The sequence below is a fragment of the Nicotiana attenuata genome, unplaced genomic scaffold, assembly GCF_001879085.1.
Source record: "Nicotiana attenuata strain UT unplaced genomic scaffold, NIATTr2, whole genome shotgun sequence".
Lineage (NCBI taxonomy): Eukaryota > Viridiplantae > Streptophyta > Magnoliopsida > Solanales > Solanaceae > Nicotiana > Nicotiana attenuata.
This window is the reverse complement of record NW_017672666.1, coordinates 86,797-101,127: the sequence shown is the minus strand read 5'-3', so window position 1 is coordinate 101,127 and position 14,331 is coordinate 86,797. Positions and strand designations below refer to the sequence as shown.

At 36.5% G+C, this 14,331-nt stretch overlaps 2 protein-coding genes across 3 annotated transcripts; one reads left to right on the top strand and one right to left on the bottom strand.

Moving 5' to 3' along the window:
* Positions 1–7: 7 nt before the first annotated feature.
* Positions 8–5,855, top strand: LOC109214033 (pyridoxine/pyridoxamine 5'-phosphate oxidase 1, chloroplastic-like). Of its 2 annotated transcripts, none has more exons than XM_019377904.1 (13): positions 8–292; positions 372–410; positions 1,247–1,414; positions 1,495–1,600; positions 2,065–2,231; positions 2,353–2,592; positions 2,766–2,854; positions 2,961–3,011; positions 3,113–3,203; positions 3,855–3,959; positions 4,063–4,133; positions 5,022–5,106; positions 5,589–5,855. In XM_019377904.1, the coding sequence occupies exons 1-13, from the start codon at positions 188–190 to the stop codon at positions 5,613–5,615; spliced, it is 1,344 nt and encodes a 447-aa protein (XP_019233449.1). In that variant the 5' UTR covers positions 8–187; the 3' UTR covers positions 5,616–5,855. The 2 variants fall into 2 exon arrangements, with proteins under 2 accessions (XP_019233449.1, XP_019233448.1); XM_019377903.1 differs by having other exon boundaries at positions 10–292; positions 5,022–5,117.
* Positions 5,856–7,735: 1,880 nt separating this feature from the next.
* On the bottom strand, positions 7,736–10,944 carry LOC109214035 (E2F transcription factor-like E2FE). The gene is made up of 11 exons (XM_019377905.1): positions 10,680–10,944; positions 10,515–10,582; positions 10,373–10,425; positions 10,193–10,270; positions 9,869–9,922; positions 9,667–9,769; positions 9,496–9,563; positions 9,339–9,411; positions 9,133–9,194; positions 8,592–9,006; positions 7,736–8,059 (listed from the first exon to the last, which is right to left on the bottom strand). The coding sequence occupies exons 1-11, from the start codon at positions 10,931–10,933 to the stop codon at positions 7,968–7,970; spliced, it is 1,320 nt and encodes a 439-aa protein (XP_019233450.1). The 5' UTR covers positions 10,934–10,944; the 3' UTR covers positions 7,736–7,967.
* Positions 10,945–14,331: the final 3,387 nt, after the last annotated feature.

Genomic DNA, 14,331 nt, shown 5'->3' with positions numbered 1-14,331 from the left:
AAATAAAAGAATATAAAGAAACGCTAGCTTAGTCTTTCCAAAAGTGAGAATATAGTAATATTAATCCCTTATGTTTGACACTCCAGATGTCCAGAAGGAACCGAACAGCTTTTGACACTCCAGTGGGTGTAGAAGGAACTAAGCAGTGTCCTTTCTTGTGGTGAAGTCACAGCAGCAAGCCCAGAGCATGGAGTCTTGCACAGAGGAGATATCATATGTGAGCCAGCAAGAAGCTATAGAAATTGATGATATGTTGATGGGTCCTCTTGGTTTTAGTGTGGATCAGCTCATGGTTTGTCTTCTTAATTTTCTTATACTTCTCTAAATTTCTACTTATCCCCTGAAATTGGGTTTACTTGTTTTGAGTTTAGGAATTGGCGGGCTTGAGTGTTGCCTCTGCAATTGGAGAGGTAAGTGGCTATCTTAGCATACTGCTATAATATTGTTTTACGTAGGCCAGTTCCACTTGTATCTAGTTTTCTATACTGCGCAGAGTCCATCTGAACTCTCCATCTATTTTCGACTCTGGCACCAGTGGGAAAACAATATGTTTGCAAGAGGGTGGGTTTTAGTCCGAGGTAGAGCCCGGATTTGAGTTTTATGGGTTCTAAGTTTTAGGAGAACGATATTAGGTGTTGGTGACTTGGTTCTTAAGTTAATTTTTATGCATATTTAGTGGATTTCTTAGTACAAATACAGGGTTTAGACTAAAGCTAGCGGGTTTGGCCAAACCCGTGGCTTACCTTCTAGCTCTGCACCTAGTTTTAGTATATTGAAAGTGGAACATTCTTGACGTGATTGTTCGATATTGGAAATCCTCTGCTCGTGCTTTTGGCTGTAATAGAATTTCATTGTTCGGCTGTGCAGACAAATTTGTCGACTAGAGCTCATGTAGTCATCGACTGCAGCTATATAACCTTTTTGATAAAACTAGATGACCATAACTGTTTTCATATATCAATTCATTTATCACCTCATTGAAATAAAAGCATATGTGTGCATAGTGTTATAGAAGCCATGGTTAAAGATCATTTGTTTGTGATAGGGTTAGTTAAGGAAGAAATTAACATGAAAACAAGTAACCTAGGGAGAATTTGGTATCTGCGATAAGTAAAGCCTTGACAGGAAAGGCATAACATATGGTAGTGTATGAACAAGTAATCGCTTGATTTGTGAAAGTATCGTTTCTTTATTTCTTTGCTCTCTGCGGGATGATGATAAGACTAAATACATGTTATCTCTCCAGGTCTATAGTTCAAGTGACTATACTCGCGTGCTTGTTATATGTGGTCCTGGTAACAATGGCGGGGATGGTCTTGTAGCTGCTCGACACTTGCATCACTTTGGTTATAAGCCTTCCATTTGTTATCCAAAACGAAATACTAAACCTCTTTTTGCTGCATTGGTCACCCAGGTAAAGGATATGGCATGAAATTCTTGAACCTCAATATTTCTAGTTTATTGAGATGTTAATGGATGTGGGAATTTTTGTAGCTTGAATCACTGTCAATTCCATTCCTGTCGGAGGAACAACTATCCGTGCAACTTTCAAGTGACTATGATATTATTGTGGATGCAATTTTTGGATTCTCATTCCATGGTAATACTTTCTTCTCACTTTCTATTTGACCTTCCCATTAATTTTTCTCTTTGCTGCGAAGGCTAAGACTGCCATTGGAAGCTCTATAAACTTTCTAGCTATTATACCAAACTTTTTAGTCTTATTTTCTGCATAAGTTGGTTTTGATCACTCTTTATCCACCATTCAACACTTCTGTGCAGCATTGGAAGTAATTTGTTGTTATGGATGATTTTGGTCATTATTCTAAGCCTTTATAGAATATAGTGCTTCTTCTTTCCTTGCGGATCTCTTATCCTTCCTCTCTTTTCCCTTATCCGTTTAATTTATTTAGGGTTGTTTCATATGCAGTAGTCAGTTTAAATGTGCCTGGGGCTAGCTAGTTATGTCTTTCCTTCAAACACAAAAGTCGTCTGTCATTATGAGGATAAACTCTAGGTCTTGAAATATGTAAAAAGTCATTTGAGCACATTGATTTTATCCAGGCACCCCAAGGCTACCGTTTGACAGCCTCATTAGAAAGCTGGTCTCTGTAAGAAACCAGCAGTGCACACATCAGAAAGCTGCTGTTATTATATCTGTAGATGTGCCTTCAGGGTGGCATGTTGAAGACGGAGACATTTTTGGTGTCGGCATTAAACCTGATATGTTGGTATGCAGCTGTTAAGTACTCACATTACATTATTATCATGCTGTAGTTCCATTGACGACTCTTTTTGTCCTCTGTTTATCAAGTGAAATACCTAAGAAAATTTTGGACATTTACTGTGTAGGTCTCTTTGACTGCTCCAAAATTGTGCGCCAAAATGTTTTTTGGCACACATCATTTTATAGGAGGAAGATTCGTTCCACAGTCTATCATAGACAAATTCAAGTTAAAACCCCCTCCTTATCCTGGCACTTCCATGTGTGTTCGAATTGGAAATCTTCCACAAACCAATTTATCGGCACAAAAAGGAATATTTGCATCTTCTGAATCACTTGAGGAGGTGGAGGAAGATCCAATTTATCAGGTTGAGTTTGTCTAAAAAGCAGAGGCTTAACATCTATCATACCATATTTTTGACTCCCTTGTTAGTTTTTTTTGCAACTTTGTTCCATAATCCAGATATGTATGCACACTTCTTTTCTTAAAAGCAATGCAGTATATTTATATTTATTGTGGTAAGCCTCATTTTTTCTGCAGTTTCAAAAGTGGTTTAGTAATGCATTGGCAGCTGGAATCAAAGAACCCCATTATATGGTCCTATCAACAGCTGATATAGATGCAAAACCGTAAGTCTTTCTAGCTTCAATTTTCTCATTTTTACGTGGTGTGCAAGTATTGTGCAATCAAGTGATTTTTGCCTGATTTCGAAAATGTGGTATTTCTTCTTCCCAGTTCATCGCGAATGATGTCATTAGAAGGAGTAAATAAAGATGGTTTTGTCTGGTGAGCTCCATGACTATTTCTGACGTATATGGTTGGATAATTATCTCTATATGCCTTTAGTATATATAGTTTATTTAATGAAATCCTTCTTGTTTCTGCAGGCAAACCAACTATGGGAGCCGAAAAGCTCGTGAAATTCTTGAAAATCCTCAAGCATCACTTCTCTTTTACTGGGGTCCTTTGAAGCGCCAGGTTAAAACTGATTCCACCTCTAACACTTCCTGGATTTTGGGAAAGCACTTATATCTAGTGACATTGTGTTATATTGGTGTGACCACTAATCATAATTGACATAGACTTCGTTTAGAATATTCATAGTTAACATATATATGGAAATGTCAGTTCAGAAATCCTGTCCTAAATATGCATTCAATTACTTAAGAGTGATATGCAGGATTGTGATAGACTAGATGAGTTGCTGAAGAGGTGCATTTAGACTAGATGAGGTGCTGAAGAGTGATCTGCAGGATTGTGGTATTTCGTGCTCAGAGTCCAAGGTTCAGTTTCGCTATGATTAAGATAAAATGTAAAAGAGAGAGAATGAAGTTAAAGAGAAAGTGCCGTGATTACTTTGACGACTCTCTTAAAACCTCAAATGGGCAGGAAGGGGAAAAAAAAAAGAACCTCAAACGAAGATTTGCTTTCTGTGATGCGGACTTACAGCTGTATTCCCAACAATCCAATAGCTCATATAATGCTGCACAATCTAACTCCAACACCTAGAAATAGACCTTGTAGATGATATTTCCATCACTCTCTGAAATATAAGTAAATAACTGACTACATAAGGCACCTACGTTTATATAATTGTCTTGCTATGCTTCACTACGAAGTCATTTGTAGGTAAGAGTGGAGGGATTTGTGGAGCAAGTTTCTGAGGAGGAATCAGAACAATACTTCTCTAGTCTTTCTCGAGATATCCAGATTAGACCAATAGTTAGTAAGCAGGTTTGTCTAGTATTTACACAAATGGATTTTCTAGATTCCAATATTTTTATGATTTTGTATACATGCATCAACAGCTAATTTTCCATCTCCTCTGCAAGTACAGAGCAGACCGATTCATGAAAGAGAGGTTCTCCGTCAACAGTACAGAGAATTAGAGGAGAAGTACCATGATAGGTCAGTAATTTTACACATTGCTGAAATCTTCTTTGTTTGTCCTAATCTGTGACTAGCTCTACTCTGGTTTCAATATTCCATCTATGCTTAGTGCCTATGCTGCTCAGATTCTTCAAAATCCGTGCCGCACCTATGTCGATCCGACACAATATGGGTTTGGGTGTGATTTTGTGTGTTATTGTGGAATTCACACTGGATCTGGTCAACCTAACTTGGGTTCTTTGACTACATCTATGACCAAGAAATATAGGTTGATTGGGTATTTGGTTTGATTTATGTCATATATATATTCACATTATGTACTTGAACACTTGGCTATTATATGAGATAACTTATGTATAACATATTAAGCGTTCACAAAGATTAATTACAGACTAGCTTTAATTTGCTAACTTTTAATTAATTGTCGAAACATAAACTTAGATATGTCACAATATACATTTATTGGTTATATCTTAGTGTGCATGTCCATACTACTATCCGTATCCCGAATCCTAATAATTAGGTGATGAAGAATCCAACTTTTAGATCCGCATCCTTGTCGGGTTACCACACCCGTATCCGACCAACGGTGCCTAGCGGAAGTATTCTATTGATTGGGATACAGGTAAAATGCATTCAGTCATGTGATTGCTATCCCGTGCCAAGAATAAAAGGATGACTTTTTGAATTTACAATCTTTAGATAGAATTCTTCAATAGTTGCAATTGTCTCCTTGTTCGAACATGTAAAAGTCATACCTTTAGTGTATATGTTCTTGGAAAAGTATTTGACTAAGACCTGTTGATCACAACCTATTCATACTTTTGTTTTCCATTCTCAGGAAAAAATGTGATTGTCTTGATTCATGTGAAACCCCAAAGTAATCCTTTTTTTCCTAACATGCAGAACTTCCATACCAAGACCCAAACACTGGGGTGGTTACCGGCTTATTCCAGAGTTTTTCGAGTTTTGGCAGGGAGAGGAATCTCAGGTGCACCTCAAGTAGGTCCCAGTTCCATCTTTGTTTTATTTCAACATAATGGATTGTATTGACTATTGAGCTTAAATTGATCGCTCTTTAAATTCAATTAATCATGAATCTGCAAATAAAGTGATTTGGTTTCAACAGAAAGATCACTAAAAATTTTGGGATCATGAATGTTAAACACTTGACTACCTCTTTCTAGGTGTTCATATATTGCATTGGAATGGGTACTTGTAGATTTATTTAAAAAGTAGTCAGAACCTTTGTCCAGAAAGACAATCTCCTGCATTCCTGTATTAATAGAAGAGAACAGAATTATACAGGCATAAATGGGAAAATCCTTCACAATTTATCTCTATAATGGCTCCTACCAACTTTACGAGTAGTACTAAAGTCGTGTTTCAAAGGATCTGCCTTTGATAATTCACAAATGATTTCTGATATTAATTGCTGTTGACTTATGCATGTAAGTGTGCTGTTGTTAACAGATTGCGCTATTCTATGGAGGAGATTGATGGAAGAAGAGTATGGAGAATTCACAGATTAGTCCCACCATTAGCAGAATCAGCATCTTCATTGTGACCAGTGGCGGATCCAGACTTTTATACAAGCGGGTTTCGAACATACACTGAAGTCCAAAAAAATAATCGACTTGTAAAAGCGATATTGAGTTAACAAACAAATAGGGTTTACCTAGTGCTCTTTATTTTGGTTCTAACAAAGCGTTAAAAAAAAAAATTGCCCGTGACTCTTTATTTTATTTGCAAGCCATACTGTTTTCAGACATATATATATATATATATATATATATATATACCTTTACAATTGAACAAGTTATTGAACTTCAGAAAATTTTACAAATTTCACTGTAACAAACATAAGTTTGATCTATATTAAGATACTAAACTCTATTATTATTTATTAATTCTAATTTATTTTGCACGAACTATTAGCCCAAAAAACAGAAGAGAGCTAAGATAAATTAATGATATCATATAGAAAGTTCCATAACTATGGAAAGATACTAAACTAAAATAAGCAATAAAAGAAAAAGAAGAAGTGCATGGTGATAACGTGGAGGGCCAGCAACTAAACTGTCAGCATCTTGAACAAGTGAATTAAAATAAAATAATGCTCTTCCGGGTTCGAACACGCAACAAGTAGCATTAGTTAGACCCCGCTTGGACCACCCGACCAAGGCACAACTTTGGTTAGGCGGGTTCAATTGATGAATTCTTATATTAGCTTTATTCTTCAAAAAATAATTTCCACACAAATATAGTACTCCTTCCGTTTCATATTAAATAGAGATACTTTCTTTTTTAGTCTGTTCCAAAATAAATGACACATTTCTAAATTTAGAAATAATTCAACTTTAAACTCCTCATTTTATCCCTTTTACCTTAATGAGAAGCTTTTATAACCACACAAAAGTCATGGGCCCACAAGCTTTACCCCTTAAACTTTTAAGGCCACAAATTTTAAGTCTTCTTTTTTTCCTTAAACTTAGTGCCGAATCAAATTACCTCATTTAATTTGAAACGGAGGAAGTACAAAATATTTACGAAGCGGGTTCAGTTAAACTCCCTTGAACCAATGTGGATCTGCCCCCTGATTGTGACTTGCGCTCGTTGAAAGTTGACAAATTATGCATCAGGGCATGACAGGCAGCAAGCAGTTAGATATGTCTTTTTCTTGTCTCCCCTTCTGATTACAGCCGTTGGGAGGTAATATTTCTTGGGTGTTGTGTATATATCGTGAATTACTTGCTGATATCTCCTTGAGAATAAAAAAATATCCGTGCTGATTTGTTTATTATGGCCCTTCTTCTATTTTGGATTAGTCTTTTGTTTCCTTTTCCTTCTTCAGGTCATTAAGATCTGTGTAAAAATGGCTTTCTATGTCTGTTCCAACTGCATTTTTAGATGATGTAAACTTTGAGTGAAAATGGAGCAACAGACAGTAGATCAAGAAAAGTAATTAGAAATGTTCTATACTTTTTTTTTGGTTAATTCTGCCTCACATTTGCATAAAAGCCATAGTAAGTAAGATGGAAACTTCTACTAACCAAGTAGGTTTTAGCACATAATCTTGTGACTGACTAGATTCTGAAGTTGCATAGTTAGTAAAAGCATGAACGCCAAAATCCTTGCTTTTTCCTCCAAGGACATGCGAGAATTCATTCACTTCAGTAAAATACTTACTCATTGCCCTTGCCATCCCCCTTTTTGCATTCTGCCTTAATAATCTCCCAAATGTAACCATTCTTGAACGTTCGACAGCTTTTGTAATATCTTTTATAAAAAAAAATTAATGTAGCTGTTTGTGAACATACTATGATTCAATCAACTCAAGGGGTCAAGATGGGATGATGTATCAAACTGAGCTGATCAATAACTTCTATATTGACCATCCAACTTGATCTAACTTCTTTTTTCCTTTTTCACTTTCATAGGGAAGCACACGAATAGCTTATAGGTTCAAAGGGCTAAGTACAGGTGTATCCTCGCCAAAAGATAAGTTGCTGGAGCTCATCAAGCATACAAGTCGGTTGGTTTGAGATACTTGGGCAGAAGGGGTTATGTTGGCAGCATCACAGTATACACTGAGCAAAAGCATTTGAACCCTCCTTTCAAGACTTTCAAAGAATCATATTAACTGAACAAGTATCAGAAAATGTACATTCAATTAGTGTTGGTCTACATTTGAACTCAATAATCTGCCAATAAGCCAACAGAGTACTGAATAATGCATCTACTTTTTCATTGAAAGTTGATGCAACGAGAATGTGCATTCAACGTCGGACCATCTATCGTATGTGAAGGCAGTTTTATCTTCGAAATTTATTCTTATCTGGAAAGAGCACATCAGGGAATCAGCTGAATTGGGTTCTTCCCAGCAACTTCCAAGTACCATGATTTCCATGCTTCCACGTAATGTGCAAAAAGATCTTTCAGTGCTGAAACATAGCAGACAAACCAAATTTGCCAGTGAGTTTTTTCTTAAGCTCAAGAACATCAAATAAGCAACGATATATGAACCCATTATTAAGAATGTACTGAGCCATGTGAAAAATGAAACCAATTATTTGTTTGAGCCAAGATATTCAATGCTTCATCCTTGTGGCAAATTAAACAGTAAATGCAATTGGAAAAGGTGAACATCGGATCATGTGCAAAAGATTTGGCCAAAGAAGATAAACTGGTGTACACATCAAATTACACACGCATGGAGCAAGTAACCAATCAGCAAATTAAGAATAGAAACAGACCACTAAATTACATAAGTGGCTGTTTCAGTGCACTAGGAAAAAGTGATTCAACATATTAATCCAAGTAGCCCTGGTAGATCACATTAAAAGTAGACACCAATTTGATATTTACAAGTATATCCCTAGTAGAACACATTGGCCTGCCTTTTGGCGTTTAACATCTTCTTAATGATAATCAATTGAATCATTAACGTATTTGAGGAAGTGAAAATCAACATACCTTGGTTGTGATACTGAGGACGGTAAGTGGAGGCTAGACTTTCCCAGTCATGAACCCGTTTCATCCTGTCAGCATCAGACGCTTCAGCCTGGGCCAGGCTTGGAGGAGCAAAAGGACCAAAGTGGTAACTCTTTTTGCTTGCTGTTAAACCAGGTTCCTGTTTAGGACAGTGAATCTCATTTTCGAGGTTTTCACATTTGACTTCAATTAGCAATTGTTTCCTAGTTGCTTCATCTGAAATACCATCCATAGGTAGTGCTCCTCTGCTCCTCTTGATAGTTGTATTTGTAAGCTCAGTCCCAAATACCCTCTTCTTGGACTCAGTAGCACCAAGAGTATCAACTGATTTGTCATCCGATCTTTCTCTCATCCCCAACCATCTAAAAGCAGGTTTCCTTGTCTCTGGGTGATGGGTCTGCAGCAAGTTATGCGAGCAGCAATATTAGTAACTAGAGTTTCTTATACAAAATTTTAAGTATATTTTCAATTTTCTGCCTAATTATTTTTTTCTTCCTGATGAATAACATTTGAGGATAATGACCTTCTCAATAAACTTCATAGAAGACAATACATTTGCAATATCGTATAGCCTCCTAACCTTGGCTGCATAGATAAGAAAGGACAAAGTTACTTGAAGGAGCATCGATAGGCAGCACAGTGGTGTTAAAAGATGCTAACAGTTCATTCATCTACATTAGTATTTCAGATTATTCTTAAGCAAGAAAAAAATAAGATGTGGATTTTTACTTCTTGTCATCGCTGGAGGTCTCCCATCTCCTAACAGTATTTTTGCTGCCTCATCAAGACAAATCATATCAACCTGAACAGAATCACCACAAAGAACTAAATATATAGAAACCAAATAGAGAAACAAGTTATTGATAGTGGAAAGTTTTTTTCTTACATCGGTGCAGAGGAAGAGCTTGACAAAATTCTGTGTAAGTAGTCCCAATGATTTTTCTCTTCTATTGTCTGTTAAAACATAGCCCAAGATGTCTCAGAATAGCTGTATTAATTAAAACAATTGAATGTCATTTACAAGCAACACTTAAAGGAAGGAAAAAAGCAAACACACCAGATTTGGACGCTGCTGCAGAGTTGGAATTGGGGTTTAGTGTCTCTGTGTGACTCAAAACAATTGGTTTGGAATCTGAATCATCATCATCATCATCTGAACCCTGATATTACATGAAGCAAAATAAGGAAACTATACCATCTCACTAGACAAAGGACTTAAACTAAACAATACTTAAAAATGAGAGCAGTCAAGAACTTACCTTGGCAGAGCTAGATCCATCAAATCCACTGACATTCTCTTTTAGACCCTCTTCCTAACCAATTATTAATTGAGACCAAAAAGAAAACAATTAGGTAAGCCAAAAATTGAAGAGTTTATAGTCCAAACACAAACAATCTAAAAGAATTTACACAATCATACCACTTAAAGAATAATTGAAAGCAACTATATTCAATTTTACATTGATTGATATTCTAGAACAAATGGTAATAAACATGTTCTATCATGTTAAATTACATTGATAGTGTAAAAATAAATGTCAATGTGTATAACTTAAATCCAAACTCTAAACTAGTGCATTTACCTTCAATTGTTGCAATGTCCAAGGAATTGCTCCGAACCCTTTCCATGAATACCTATTCTTAGCCTTCCTTGCAAGAACCTGAATTAACAAAAACCTAGAACTATAAGATTTAGGAAAATAGAACCTTACAATTAACAAAATTCAAATTGTTACGAGTTGTAATATATAAGTAGATCTTACACCAATGCTTTCCAGTACATTCACAATATCATAGATCCGCCGTCTTTCCACCCCTAAATATAAAAGGAGCCAAAACAAACCCATAAATATCAAAAACCCCAAAATAAAAAATTAAAAAAAAAATTAAGGAAGATATAAGTACCTAATCTTCGCGCAGCATCATCAAGCCCTATGGTTTCAATACCTTCCCGATTGTATAAGCTCAAAAAACTGCACCAATTCACAAAATAGATAAATTTAAAAAGAAAAATCAGCAAATGTTTAGATTCATACTCAAAATAAAATTAACAAAACCTCAGATTCATACTTGGAACATAGGAGACCGAGAGACTTCTGTTTACGACAATAAGTAGATCTAGAATCTTTTGAAGGATCTGAAGCTAACGACATAATTGTTTTCTTTGACGGAATGAATTCAATTGTGTGTGTGCGTGTATGGCCAAGCTTTGTAAGGATTCTGAAACGCAATCGATATAAAGAGAGAGAAAACTCGTGCTTTAGGAAGAAGAAGGAGCCGTTAAGAAAGGTTTTGTTGACTTTGGCGGGGTGAAAATGAGCCATTGGAGGGTTTTTGAAAGTTTGAAATTCAGATTCCACAGCGGGAATTTGAATCCCATTTTGTTAAGGAGCGCGCCTGTACTCTATGAATTGACGCTTTTGACCTCGCATTGTATCTCTGGTCCGCGCGCTTCAGTGAGGATAGATTTGGAAATTCGTAGAGAACAGCAGAAGTGGGAAATCTGATGATGACCACATGCATAATCACGTGATTAGATTTGCTTTTTTGGCGTTATTTGAGTAATAATTTAAAAGAGCTACCTTAGGGATCCTTTAAAAATTTCTGATCTTTCCAATCATATTGAAGTACTATTTTATTAAGGAAAATTTAAATAAAGGTTGTTTGGGCGCCAAAGCACAGGAATTTTGATTAAGTTTGGTCACATATTGGTTTTTCAAGAATAACACGAGACTTAAACTTTCAACAGTTAACTTGAAAACTTTTAAGTTATTAAAATTGGGTTTGATTCCTCGGAATGAAATCGTGCAAATGGGATTTCTTGGTTCTTTACCTTTCAAGTGAGATTTTCTTATGCGAATTCAGACTATTCGGATCTTAAAGCGAGTTCCAGACACTAGAGAAAAAAAAAGGATTCTTCTTTAACATTTGTTCATATTTGGCATAGACAACTTTAATTCATTGAATTCAATAATCAATGTGTTACTTGAAGTTTTTGTGTGGAATAACGAGTTTTTAATAATGGCATTCCTAAAATGACACACATAATCACATAACAACCACATTAACCATTTTATTTCTATGATTTCCATAGGATTTCCACAAACAAATTGCCCAAACATAACACCATGAGGCGAAGTTGTTATTGTCAACTGAAGATACCAATAGTCCTTTTATATTTTTAAAATAAAAAAATGCGGCATATAAGTTGAGTAAGTTATTGCTTACATAAGATCCCTTTAAATCATATAGATAGATTTTGCTTTGATAATCTCTATCTTCAATTTTATTTTAAACCTCTATCTTCATTCTTTTAAGTAAAACGAGCTTATGGTACTGGTAAATTGGCATGAACTCCTACTTTTAGGGGTGTAAATGGGGCAGGGGCAGGTTAGGGCGGGGCGGGGTGTAACGACCCGACATGTCGTTTTAAGAACTAACGCCCCATTAAGCGACTTAAGGTCCTGATCAACTTCGTAATATGTATTATGACTTGCGTGTGCGGTGGAGTTTGATTTTTGGAAGATTCGGAATTAAATTGAAAGAACAATTCTCATTTTTGAAGCTTAAATGAAAAGGATTGACCGGAGTTTGACTTTTGAGCAAACGGCTCCGGAATGGAGTTTTGATGATTCCAATAGCTTCGTATGGTGATTTCAGACTTAGGCGTATGTCCGGAATTGGATTGGAAGTCCATAGGACAATTCGGCGCATTTTTGCGAAAGTTGGAAAATAGAAGATTTTTGGAAAGTTTGACTGGGAGTTGACTTTATTGATATTAGGGTCAGATTTCGATTCCAGAAATTGGAACAATTCCATTGTGTCATTTAAGACTCTCATGCAAAATTTGAAGTCATTCCGGATTGATTTGATACGTTTCGACGCAAATTATAGAATTTGGAAAATTCATAAACTCATAATTCGATTCGAGGTGCGATTCGTAGTTTTGATGTTTGTTTGATGTGATTTGAGGCCTCGAGCAGGTCCGCGTTATGTTATAGGACTTTTTGGTATGTTAGGACGGGAGCCCGAGGGGCTCGGGTGAGTTTTGGGGTGGTTTCGGACCATTTCTAGGCCATTTTTAGTTGCTGGTGTTTGGCTACAGGGGTATGCATCGCGATCGTGGACAAACAATCGTGATGGCGAAGAGCAATTTTGCTATTTGGACACTGCGAATCGCGATCGCGGAAGCCTTTTCGCGATGGCGTAGAGGAAAGTTTTGCTGCACTGACCCGACTTTGGAAACTTATATCTCGCAATCTATAAGGAATTTGGAGATGATCCAAAATGAAAGTTGTAGCCCTTTGTGTCTAGTTTTCAGAAAGTTAAACCATTTGTCATTTGGAGTTTTTTTACAAAAATTTATGATCATTATACTAGAGGTTGTCCGGAAGAGTTTTGAAATCGCGAAGAAAAAATCTCTACTACACAGGGTTGACTTTGGAAGCTTATATCTCACAATATATAAGGAACTGTGATGTCGCCCAAACTCACACCACAAATATAGGTTGTGAGGTGGTCGAAGCAATAATAAAAACCCAATGCAAGTCAGGATCGAATCCACAGAAAGTTAGAATTGGGATTAGGTATATATTTAGTATAATTGGATGATGTGCCTCAAATTAGACTTCCACATTTTTGTTTGTTGTTTCTACTTCTACTTAAGCTATTGATTGTATTTATAAAACTAGAAGACAATATTTTTGGTTTTGGTTGTTTTTCAAATGGTAAAAGATCTAGGGTCGTGACTTCCACCTAGGTGGTTATCTAACGGGTTGTAAACTCTAGGGCACGTTTGATTGGTCGGGGTTGTAATATAGCAATCACATGCAACTACCCACTCTATACCTCTCGGTAGTTTGAGTGATTTTGCCCAATTTGGCCTTCTCAAGTCCAAATGGGTATTGCACAAAACAAGTGATATATGTCTCAAGATGGGTCTTACTATCTCTAGATTTGACCCTTTAATTGGGGCTATCAATTTCTTAAGTTCACCCTAAATTCTTGTTAGCCGAGTTTTCCTATACTTAGTCTCTCTTTCTCAAGTAGAGAGTAAGTCAATTAGGCATGAATCAATATTTGCAACCATTAATTCTTGAATTAAAGCAAGAACTAGGCTAAATATCACTAACCCAATCTCAAACAAGCCCTAAATCAAACACCCATTAAGTTCCCACACTAGGGTTGGGGCACAACCCTGGCTAGAAATTTAGCTACTGATGAAAAATGAAGAAATTAAAGAAGAAATTAAGATAGAATGCATAATAATTGATTAGGGAAAGAAAATCTAATGTTTAGAAGCTAATCTAGTACAATATTACTCAAAACAGTAAAGAAAACGACTCAAGTGATCTATACTGATACAACTTACCCTAAAAATGACAAAAAGTTTTATTTATGCTAAGCTGAAAATATCTGACAAAAATGCCCCTGCGGAGGTTATGCGGCCGCACAATTCTGTGTGCGGTCCGCACTCTGAGCTTGACTGGTCAACTGGGCCTTCTGCGGTCGCATAAAAGTGGAATGCGGCCGCACTTTGTTTGATTGTGCAGACCGCACGATTCTGAGTGCGACCGCACACTTGAACCTGAACTGGACCATGACTCTCTGATTCTTCTCTTCTGCGGACCGCATAATTGTAAGTGCATCCGCACTTGTCATCCTGCAGCCGCACAATTATGGTGCGGCCTGTATATCTTCAACCTGCCCAAAAACCAACTTT

Excerpts from the sequence above, each read along its gene's own strand:
- LOC109214033 (XM_019377903.1), top strand. The coding sequence starts at position 188 with ATGGAGTCTTGCACAGAGGAGATATCATATGTGAGCCAGCAAGAAGCT. Across the intron at positions 2,593-2,765 it reads AGGAAGATCCAATTTATCAG|TTTCAAAAGTGGTTTAGTAA; the intron begins GTTGAGTTTGTC and ends TTTTTTCTGCAG. Across the intron at positions 3,012-3,112 it reads AATAAAGATGGTTTTGTCTG|GCAAACCAACTATGGGAGCC; the intron begins GTGAGCTCCATG and ends TTGTTTCTGCAG.
- LOC109214035 (XM_019377905.1), bottom strand. The coding sequence starts at position 10,933 with ATGGCTCATTTTCACCCCGCCAAAGTCAACAAAACCTTTCTTAACGGC. Across the intron at positions 9,412-9,495 it reads AGCTCTTCCTCTGCACCGAT|GTTGATATGATTTGTCTTGA; the intron begins GTAAGAAAAAAA and ends GATTCTGTTCAG. Across the intron at positions 8,060-8,591 it reads TCCTCAGTATCACAACCAAG|CACTGAAAGATCTTTTTGCA; the intron begins GTATGTTGATTT and ends GCTATGTTTCAG.